This window comes from Cucurbita pepo, chromosome LG01 (genome assembly GCF_002806865.2).
Source record: "Cucurbita pepo subsp. pepo cultivar mu-cu-16 chromosome LG01, ASM280686v2, whole genome shotgun sequence".
Taxonomy (NCBI): domain Eukaryota; kingdom Viridiplantae; phylum Streptophyta; class Magnoliopsida; order Cucurbitales; family Cucurbitaceae; genus Cucurbita; species Cucurbita pepo.
Window position 1 is genome coordinate 9591556 of NC_036638.1, and position 11693 is coordinate 9603248.

Sequence of the window (11693 nt, forward strand, 5' to 3'; positions counted from 1 at the left end):
ACGAGCACACATAATGCATGAGGTCCCCAATATTTCTACTTTTATCATTAATGAATATACCCTGCTATCATCTTTCATGCTTAACATGTAATTTCTCATTTTTTCAATCTACGTATCATACATAATCCTAACGGGGTTACAATTCATTTCATTTATCGTGATATCATGTCATTCATAACATGTTGTATACATACAATTTAGAAAACATAGCATAACGCTCCATGCTTTTAATATGTCATTTCATAACATGCAATTCATACAACAATTACTTCAATAGTCACACAAAACAATCTAAACATAACACATCACATCACAATATATCATATCATAAACATGTCATATCGTAAACACTTCGTGATCATATCGTTTCCTAACTTATCATAGTCTTAACGTTCTTATACCTATCACAGTCATATCGTTACGTGAACGTACCTTAGTCATATCATCACAGGAGCGTATCCTAACGCTATCGTTCTATCAATCTATCACAAACCTATCCCTTTCTACCCATATCCTAACTATATTCTTTCATCAATCTCTCCTATCAACAGCTCACCGGTATGTAACCTAACCTTAACGTTTCATGAACGTATCTTACTCATATCGTTACATTTTGTTTTGTGCATCCTTCTCGTATCCTATCTCAAACATATCCTTGAACACATCGTACCACAATTATTATCATACAATTCACATATTATAACATAACATAAATATAATATAAGCATACCGATTCACAGATAATTCACACATATCAGTATATATGACACGTGCAGAACCACAGGCACGTGTCAACATCAAATATAACTATGCCAATAGTAAGGTCACTTACCTGGTTAGCTCAAGTTGTTGTCACGAATATATCCTTAATAAAGTTCGATTCTGTTCTTTGAAATCCAAGTCAGTTTCAAGTTTGAACTCTATAAAATTATTTATCTAATTTACATGGGTCCACCACTAAAAATCTTGAAATGTTATATATCTGTAATTATAATTTTATTAAAAATCTTATTTTCCATGGTTAAAAAAAAATAATAGAGTTATTTCAAGTTATTGTGTCATTTACTACTCTCTGTATTTACTTTTCTCTCTACATTTATACATTTAGTGTGTGGTTTTTAATTCCTGAATCTTTTTTCTTATACGTGTTTACTTTGCCTTTTAATTTTGTTCTAATCTGTTCCAAATTTCTAGTGGATCCCTGTTTCCAACTTTTTCCTTATCTCAGTATTTCTTGTTCACAAATTTTGTTGGTCATTCTATTTTTAATCTATTCATTTGGTACTGATATAAATTTAATCTAATATTATAATCTGACGTGATTTACTCTTATAAATTATTGACATTTAGTTTCTAACTCAAACCTAAACCATTGTAATAATTTAATGAAGATCTAAAATCTATCTTCACGTAAATCTCCTGTGAATCTCAACTTGGTAAAGGTCATTCTCATCTTTACCTCAAGTAAATTAGACTATTGTTGTTTTTCTATTTCTTTTTGCAGTAACTATTACTCTGTGGCGTAAAGATGGGTTAGATTGAAGAGAGATAATAGTGGGAAGCAACTAGAGGAGTGGGGAAAAATTGTTTCTAGTTCTTTTTATTTATTTATTTATAACTATTTTTTTATAATTATTTTTATTTCTTTATTTCTTTATTTATTATTATTATTTATTTATTTATTTATTTGGATATTAGTTAGAGTTGTAAAAAGCTATGTAAGCTATGGTAGACATTTTTTAAATGAAAAAAAAATAGATTTTTTATTTTAAGTTTATTTCCAAACAATTGTGTTTAAACTTGGGGCCAGAATATTGAAATGGTATTGATTAAATATTAATATTTGGGTGAGTATTCAAATGGTATTGATTAAATATTTGGGGTCGAATTACAAGTTTACAAAAGATTTTTTTTTTTTTTTTTTCCTTCATTTTAACCATCATGATAACCCATTCTAAACTTTTAATGGAATTGATTCCATGACATAAGGTCTATTTATAGCACATTTTGATCCAAAGTCTAAAGCTACCACTAATACAATTTGTCAACAAATTTCCACTAAGTTTGGTTCTTCTAATCCTTAAAGATGATATTAGTTTTATACTCAAGTTGAATTAAGGAGGCGTAAAAGAGCTGAATTCTATAAGATTTTGGTCTTAGTTTCCATGTTTTTAATGTTCAAGAAACACCAATTTCTTTCTAAGAATATCATCGAAATTATGTCTCAACAACATAGATTAATGGGAAAATTTGTAGATTCGCAGAAGTTTGGTTCCAACAAAAACCATAACTTTTTATATGGCCTTCCATGAATGCAAAAACTCACAAATACACTTAAGTTGAAATGAAAATGAAGGATACTCCAACCATGTTGTTTAGAGTTAATCAATTTGTGTCCTCTTTGACAACATTAACCACCACAAATTCTTCACCATTTCTAGTCATTTGTTGCTCACAAGGTGTTATCTTATCACACTCTGAATCAACTGAAGTTTGATCTTTGCTTTTTCCCCACAAAACCAAGTACAAGCCACTGATAATGGCCACAGCTCCAAGAATCCTGCAAGAGAGTTTAAAGGGTTTAGCTTGAGCTGGTTGGAACATGAAGGCTGTTTGAAACATGTTTTGTTCTTACCTGCCCAAGAACATTATCTCAGCCAAGATGAAGGAGCTCATGATTGCAACAAGAATCATGCTCAAAGGACTGAATGCTGTCACAAAAACAGGCCCTTTTGTTTGCATCACTACTCCTTGAATATAGTAAGTTACCCCTGTACATATTACTCCCTACCAACCAAACATTACTGCTATTAGGAATGGGAAAAAGGGACCAAATTCAGCTGAAACATGAATACTTACAGAATAAACAACAGCCAGAAGCTGACTGTCTAAGTGCAAAACCCAAGCACCAAGGTTCCCGCTCTCCATGATCAAAGCCACCCCTGACCCTCCAATGGTGCCCACCAAGCATATCAATGCAGTAAGCGACAACTCCACCGGGTATTCTTTCAATGTAATCGCCTAACGCCATTGACATCAAGTGTTAGGATAACACAACAACACACACTCAATTTAAATGAACACAAAGATCAGGAGAGAAAAAAATGCAAAGAGAAAAATTGGCTAAAAGTTTTGTATTGATTACTTCACATATGTTGAGAATTATTATTGGACAATATCATACCATTGTGGAGATCCGTGATTCCTAACAAGGTATGTGCACCAAGAGAATACAGAGAAATAATGATGAAAGTACATCTTCGAAACACTGTCCAAGGTGTATATATATGGTTTCAGTTTATAACAAGTATAACTATCTACTATAAAAAATATCTACCCTATATATCTCTATCCGCTCTTTGGTTTCAGTTTATAACAGGTATAACTATATACTATATACAATATCTATCCTATATATCTCTATCCACTTTTTACTATAAATGGTTATTTATTGTATATGACAATTTTCATATGTATTTTTACTATCTATCACCCGCAAGCTATAAATAGGTAGCAGGCTCCATATCATCGAGTTGAGCGGGTAGAATATTTACCTGAAGAGTGATGAAAGCTGACCAACAAATGCAGCCAGTTGCTATCATGAGTGAGCCCTTGAGTGGGCTTTGGTGATTAGCAGAACCACCTGAAGAAGCTGAGGGCTGGTTGGCATTTGTCCATGGCAGATTCAACATTGGCCCTCTTATGAAGGTCATAATCATGGCACCTCCAACTGTCACTATGGTTCCTATGATCTTTGCTTGGCTTCCCCTTTTCAAAATATTCACTTTCTCAAGCCTGCCATACAAATATTCATACAATGTTGGGTCACCAAACCAAAATTGCTTAAAACATTTCATGCACAACACTTGAATCACCTGCAAGCCCAAGCCATGAGGAAAGAGAAAGCTGGTAGAATATTGCACATGGCTGCTGTAAACGTTGCTGTTGTGAGCTTCATACCCGTAAAGTATAAGTTCTGATCGATCACCGGCCTACCATTCACAAACCCATTTAACAACGTCAATAAAAGATTAAATTTATCGTAACTTATTAACTTAAAAAGCATTCTTATTGTCAACTAATATTTCATCTCTTGTTAGTAGTTCTTACTCCAATAAACCCAACAACACAATCTTCCATAGTATCGAAAAAGTCATCTTCGTCCTCGCCTTCCTGCACGCAAAACTAAAAAATGAACTTTCTATAACGAGGAACAGAGAGAAAAATAATTATTGAATATTATCATCATTCATAACCGTACAATCATCAAATAAATGGAGAGAACCGTAAATGAAAAAAAATCTAATAAATAGATACAAGATATTTGCCTATAATAAAATAGTGGTAACAGAAGTTGCATAGTCAAATATAGTATTTATGTTAAACTATAATTGAAGACTAAATATCTTTTCGAACCTGTCAAAGATAAGGGCAAAAGGAGCAATGACAAGAGTAGCAACGGCATGACGATAAACGACGAAAACATGTGGGCTCATCCCTTTGTCCAAGGCAGACTTAGCAAGAATCGTCATTCCAGCATAACCAAACTGCACAAAAACGACCACCAAATAAGGCTTAGCCAATCCAAAAAGCCTGTCAAAACCCTCCATTTCAAAACCCTTTTCTCCTTCTCTTCTTGTGTTCTTCAGCTCTATGTAGTTGAACTCATATGAAAAGCTCAAGTAAATGTGGTTTTTATAGAAGTGTTTTCCATGGCGGAATAAGCAAACTCTAGGGTCTCCACTAAGCTCAAACACACAAACAGGAGAAAGCAAATTGGTTGATGGATCATAAAAAAATTCATACACAATTACAAGACAATATGGTTTTCACATGTGTAAAGTTAAGTATTAGTGCCACCAATTTGAAGTGCTGTCCTTCACAAATACAAAACAAAACCATACACCTCATCGATTATATTTTAATATCACGATTTAAATCAACGACTTCAAAAATTTTCATAACAACTTTAAATTAATCATGTTAAATTTCCAAAAAACATGCTAAAATATATTGGTTTTTGGATATAGTTGAGGCTACTAAGTGTAGACTTACTCGACAATCTTGTATCCTTATGCACGAAGATATTCGGTTCCGTAATTGTGGTTGGACACTATTATGAAATTTTTACCATATTCTCCATATGCCCTCTTGTCTCTTTGTTCTCTTAGTTCGGGTTATGGTTATATTCGTTTCATATTATGCATTTTACAAAAATGTCCTTCGAATTCCAAATTCTTGAATCGAACGATTATTCTCATTTAATTTTTTTTTTATACATGAAAAATCACATATTTCTAGAAAATAGATTAGGAGTGTTTATGGTACAAAAACCATGGTATTATTGTGATTATAATTGAAAAAATCCAAAATTTTGAGTAAATTAAGGAAGAATTAAAAGATTGCAAATTTATTTATTAGGTTTAGGCATAACAAAACTTAGACCGTCTTTTCGCACTTAGGTGCATAGCGCGTCATTGGTAATGATTCGACTACAGTGCCACAAATTCGCAAACTAGTCCTAAGTAATCATTCTTGTTCATTGAATTCCGGAAGAACTACTTCGTTAGGATTGGGAAATTGCTCCGATTCGTTCTTAATAGCGTGGATTACACATTTTGGTGTCCCTTTGTGGCCTTTTAAATCCCAAATTTTTTTACTTTTTTTTTTTTTTTTCCATTTTTAATAATAAAGAAAACATGAGTTTGACAATTACAATACTGACCTTTTTCCAAGCATTATAGACACAATAATTAAATATTTGAAACTCTTTACTTTATTTGACAGAGTCGATTCTCCACGTAAACGCAATATTTTAAACCTTTTCAAAAGTTGGAAACAATCGTTTGATTATTTAGTCTTAACAAATTTCCCATTATACCTTTCTTTCACCTGAATTATTATTATTTTTTAATTCCATTTTATATTCAAACAAATCTAATCATAAACTCCAAATATACATATATAGATACCACTTGTCACAATCCCACTTTTGATGGCAGTAGACTCCCGATTGTGCGGTACTCACCTTTCAACGACGAGTGAGCTAAGTCAATTCGTTATTGCGTCGCCTACGGCCAAGCGACGTATGCTCGAACCTCTGGCCTCAGTTTTAAGAGAAGGTTTTAGAAAATGGGGCAGAGATAGATTTTTGAAATAGACGTTATATAAGCAAGGAAGAGAGAAATAACAACCGCTCACACTATATAACCTTAGATAGGGAGTATATATATATATATATATTTTAAATCATGAATTTGTTTCTACAAAATATCTCCCCTTTTCCCTCGATCTATTAAAAAAAAATGATATTGAGAAATGGGTTTTGTGTTTTATGAATTTTTTTTTTATCAAGTGAACAATGAGATTAGTTTATGAGTTATTTTAAAATTTAAATGAATTCAATGGAATTAACATAAGTTTATTATTAATTTTGAAAAATAAATTTTTTTCTTACTATACAATGATAGTTGTAATAAATAAATGTATTTATGATAATATGAGACTAAAAATATTGATGACATAAAAGATAATTATGAGATGATGGTGGAGATTTTAGTGCATAAGGTGTGGGTGAATATTAGAATAGATATCTACTCTTTGTTGTTAAATGCTATCCACCTCACAAATGACAAGGCCACAAATGAAAAACTGAGCACTTTTAGAACCAAAACCAATTCTAATACGACACTTAATGGTAGGATTATGAATATTAAAACAATGTGCTTGTTGAATAATGGATATCACAAAACTTGTAGCTATTACTATACAATTTTTGCATGTTTGGATACCACAGATTATCATAAGATATGTCTGGAAGAGAGTGAGTTTGTGGGGTTTGGGAGACATTAGCTGCAGAGTTGTTTGTCTACTCACAGCGTTTGAATGGATATCCATGTATGATCTTCATTCACTTATTCCTTTTCTTTTCTAAGTTTTTTCTTTTTATTCTTTTTCTCTTGTAAGCGAAGTATATTGGACAGGTCTCTNAGAGCAGTTTGAAAGTTAATTTAGAACGTAAATATTTTGGTCATTTCTATTACTTTACCATGTAATATCGATCGACTTAATACTCTTGTTATAATCAACCTATGTAGCTTCATTATTTGAGATGATACAATGAAAGTGGTCTTTTCGAGTTGAATAGTTGAGAAAGAAATTATAAAAGTACCTCATTTTTAACTAGAAATTGTTCAGCTCATCCATGCTCCAAAGTTCCACATTACCTTTGTCAAGTTTTTTTTTTTACGTTAACCATAAAAATGTCGATGAAAATCCGTCTAATATGACAACAGATATTCAATACATTAGATGGTCAACCAATTCGTTGTCATGGATTTTGATTTTTAATGGAATTAGTGTTTAAAGTGAGGGGAGAGAATGGTGTTTTGGATCGTAAATTTTTAATACAACAGATATGGGTTATGTTGAGCTATGCTCATTTTGACGGTATTTTGGATCATGTACTCATTTTTTTCAAACATATTTCAAGAGACCGAGATACCGGAGAATACTTTACTCGTAGAAATTGAGGATTAATTAGCTCGGTTTAGAAATGATTGTTTATTGGTTTGTTTTGTTATTTCATTTGAATTTGTAATGGCGATGGGATTTTAATGACATTTAGAAATTATGTTTATTTTTTACTTCTACATAGTTACTCACCACAATAATTCAAACCATTTTACTTTCTATGATTTTCATGACGTTTCTTAATTTCGATCGCTATTTCCATAAATTTTAGACTTCGACATTTTTATACCTTTCTAGACAATATATACTAGAACAATTACAAGTCGTTAAAATTCATCAATGTTTCTCCTCTTTCCCAAGATGAAGCACCATAATGTGATTTGATTGAATTCTCATCAAAGACATCCTTTCCAGGCATTTGTCTATGGTAGATTCGATCTCTAGTGAACATACTAAAAGATCAAAATGAGAAAGAAGTTTTTCTTAACATCTTAACTGCGCTCGTTTTATGAATGAAAAATGTTATCAATGGTACCCTTATGGAAAATAGCCCGAGAGCAATCCCATTTTGAGATATTTTTCTATTGTAAACATGAGTGCCAATTTAATCAATTTGAACATTCTTCGTAAAATTGTTGAAAAACATTGGTAGTCACTTAGTTTTTTTTATCTAATGTTTCAAATGCCCTAGAAGGATTTCACGAATCCCTAACATCTCAAGCCTACCACTAACAAATATTGTCTGTTTTGGCTCGTTAGTATCGTCATTAGCTTCACTGTTTTTAAAATGCATTTGTTAGAGAGAAGTTTTCCCACAATTATGAGAAATGTTTTGTTTTCCTTTCCAACAGATGTGGGATCTCACAATCTACCCCACTTGTACTATTACAAACTATATACCTCTATTTCAATAATACAAATATAACCCAACCTCTCTAGAAAGCTCCAATGGATTAGACGATGTACATACATGAATTTGTGATTAAAATATGATATTCGTCTTTAAGAGGCATATTTAATGAAGTTGACATGTATGTTAAATAGAAAAATATCTATAATTGGTTTCACCTCCGAGCTGCTTCTGGGTCGATTGTCATAGGGGTACCATTGATGACTTTTTTTTTTTTTTCTTCGAATAAATGTAGTTTGGAATGTTCATAAAAATTTCTTTCTCAATTTAGTCTCTTGAGATTGTTCTAAAACTAAAATTAGGACTAAAATAATCTATAGTCAGGTGTAGGTGACCTTATAACTCTAACTCAAATCCAAAAACCCTATTTAGAGAATTTGAAGCATTAGGTTAAAAATCTAAGCTATGGTGAATATTTTTTTGACAATTTTGTGAGAAATATTTAAGCGGGATGAAATTGACACATATCTTCATTAGAAAAAACTCTAAAGTAGTTTGGCTCACATGCCATTTTTGGGCCACTAGAGGGGTACCATTAGCGACTTTTTTCGTTTCTTAATCCAGCACCATTAGGTAATTCAAAAAAGCATTTTTCTCGTTTATGTCACATACTATAATCACTAGAGATTGCCCTAACACTAAATGCAGAGGAGACCTTAAAATCTAAATCTGAACAAACAAACCAAAAAAAAAAAAAAAAAANTTCCATAGTTTGGATTTTTCCTAGTTTTGTGATGAATGTTTAAATCTGTTGAAATAGAGCCAAACCTATTTCTTAAAAAGCACTTAGAAATGGTTTTACTTGTGCTATTTTTGAGTCATTTTCATAGATTGACAACTTTTTTTTAGTTTCTCAAATAAGTGCTTTAAATGTTAAAAATAATTTTTTTTTTATTTGATCTCTTTCTATGTTCACTTGAGATTGTAATAAGACTAGAACGATCAAATTTATAGCCATATGATGACTGACCTTAATTACAATTGTTTCGATAATAGAAATTAGGTAAAATATACCCAAATATACCAACCATTCTTTTAAAGATGAACAGCAATTAAAAACTTTATAACCCATTTGAAAAAGCCATTTGTGTCCGTTTGTAGGGAAGATACTCGCATCATTAATACCAATGGATGTGTCAAAAATATATGAATGTTGATGAACACTTTTGTAAATACACAAAATTTAAAATTTGATTTGAAATTTTATGGATCATCCCATGGAACACTTTATAAACCTTGCCCTCTTGGTATTCTTCCACATTCTGCCCTATCTCTCTCTTTATCTCCCAAAATAGAGCTTGGAAATGCTTAGAGTTGATGCAATGATGCCTACTAATGATTTTTTCATCTGGGTTCCTCTGTTTTTCCTCTGTTCTTCTCTATTGCTTCTTAAAATCATAAGATAACAGGCAAACCCCAACAACAACCTTCTTCCTCCCACCCCTCCAAAGCTTCCTTTGTTGGGCCATTTGCACCTCATTGGCTCCCTCCCTCATCGCTCTCTCTCTCAGCTTTCAAAAAAATATGGCCCCGTCATGCTCCTCCAATTGGGCTCTGTCCCAACCATCGTGATCTCCTCTGCCGCTGCTGCAAGAGAGTTGTTTAAATTTCATGACCTTGCTTCTTGCAGCCGCCCTCTCTTAACGGGTAGTGGAAGATTTTCCTACAACTTCTTGGACCTAAATCTCTCCCCCTACGGTGAACGTTGGAGGGAACTTCGGAAGATTTGTATGCTTCAGATCTTCACTGCTCGGCGGGTTCAATCTTTTCAGGAAATTAGAGAAGAGGAAGTGGGTCGGCTTGTAAACTCCATCTCTCAATCCTCTTCTTCTTCAGCTCCAATCGATTTGAGTAAGAAATCGTATTCTCTCACTGCAAATGTAACAACAAGAATTGCTTTTGGCAGCATCTTCAGCGGGGGGAAATTAGATAATGAAAATCTTCAACATGTTATGAGGAGAGCAGTTGCAGCAATTGGAAGCTTCTCCATGACTGATTTCATTCCTTCTTTCGGTTGGATTATTGATCGGTTAAATGGTGTTCATGGGAGGCTGGAGAAAAGCTTTGGTGAGATGGATGCCTTTTTTCAAAATGTAGTCGACAATCGCATCAACTTCAAGGAGAGTTCTAAGAATGAAGAAAACATTGTTGATGTTTTGTTGAGAATGGAGAGGGAAAGCTCTGAATCTGATGCACTAAAAGTCACCCAAGATTGCGTTAAAGCACTCATCATGGTAACCTATACTCTTTTGAAAAATAGCAAACTGTTAAGCCCATAATTTCTTATGATTCCTTTGATATAACCATGTTTTATTTTCGGTTGTGTGCGCTTCTAGGATATTTTTCTAGCCGGAGTAGAAACCGGGGCAACCACCATTGTTTGGACTATGACAGAGCTAGTTAAGAACCCAAGAGTGATGAAGAAGCTCCAACACGAGATTAGAAGTTGCATAAAAGAAGATTCAGTGAAAGAGATCGACTTGGAAAAGCTCGAGTATCTAAAAATGGTAGTGAAAGAGTCATTGAGATTGCATCCACCCGTCCCACTTCTACTTCCAAGAGAAACCATCTCCCCTTTTAAGCTCAACGGTTACGATATCGACCCTAAGGCTCATCTTCACATTAACGTATGGGCCATTGGACGAGACCCGCAATCTTGGACTGACCCAGAAGAGTTCTTTCCGGAGAGGTTTATAGGAAGTAATATCGATTATAAAGAACAGAACTTCGAGTTAATACCTTTCGGAAGCGGCCGAAGAATTTGCGCTGGGATAAATATGGCAACAGTTATGGTGGAGTTGGCACTGGCTAACCTATTGCTGTGTTTTGATTGGAAACTTCCGGATGGAATGAAAGAAGAAGATGTTGATAGGGAGGAGGCGGCTGGTCTTGGGGCTGCCAAGAAATCACCCCTTATGCTTATTCCAGTCCCTTACTTTTAGCTAATTTTAAGTTTGGAGCTTACGTTTATCCAATGTAATTAAGGTACTCAAATAAAATAAAACATTATCTTACCGCTAATTACCTCATTTTTTTATCTATATTTTTTATTAATAAATTAGATTCTGCGGTGGCCTTACTTGTCACTGTCTCGGTCCATGCCCATCAACTCTTTAAGGTACCCAAAATGGAGATGACCATTCCTCAAATGCCACAGCATCGACTTATCCTCTATATCGACTTGTACACATTTTTCCCGTCATTTCCACTTGTTCTACCAAACACCCTCCAGTATCTTCAATTGCAGCAATCGATTTTTCATTGATATCGACTATTTCTTCCTGAGTTGCCCCAAGCTTAAAATGTTTCT

At 33.5% G+C, this 11693-nt stretch overlaps 2 protein-coding genes across 2 annotated transcripts; one reads left to right on the forward strand and one right to left on the reverse strand.

Annotated features, from left to right (window-relative positions):
- Nucleotides 1-2208: 2208 nt before the first annotated feature.
- LOC111804341 (WAT1-related protein At2g39510-like) lies at nt 2209-4845 on the reverse strand. Its single transcript, XM_023689106.1, has 7 exons — nt 4417-4845; nt 4111-4173; nt 3876-3992; nt 3555-3795; nt 2860-3021; nt 2636-2787; nt 2209-2560 (listed from the first exon to the last, which is right to left on the reverse strand). Exons 1-7 carry the CDS (start codon nt 4608-4610, stop codon nt 2386-2388), a joined length of 1104 nt encoding a protein of 367 aa, XP_023544874.1. The 5' UTR covers nt 4611-4845; the 3' UTR covers nt 2209-2385.
- Nucleotides 4846-9687: 4842 nt separating this feature from the next.
- On the forward strand, nt 9688-11359 carry LOC111810409 (cytochrome P450 71B26-like). The gene is made up of 3 exons (XM_023697119.1): nt 9688-9735; nt 9793-10617; nt 10720-11359. The coding sequence occupies exons 1-3, from the start codon at nt 9688-9690 to the stop codon at nt 11323-11325; spliced, it is 1479 nt and encodes a 492-aa protein (XP_023552887.1). The 3' UTR covers nt 11326-11359.
- Nucleotides 11360-11693: the final 334 nt, after the last annotated feature.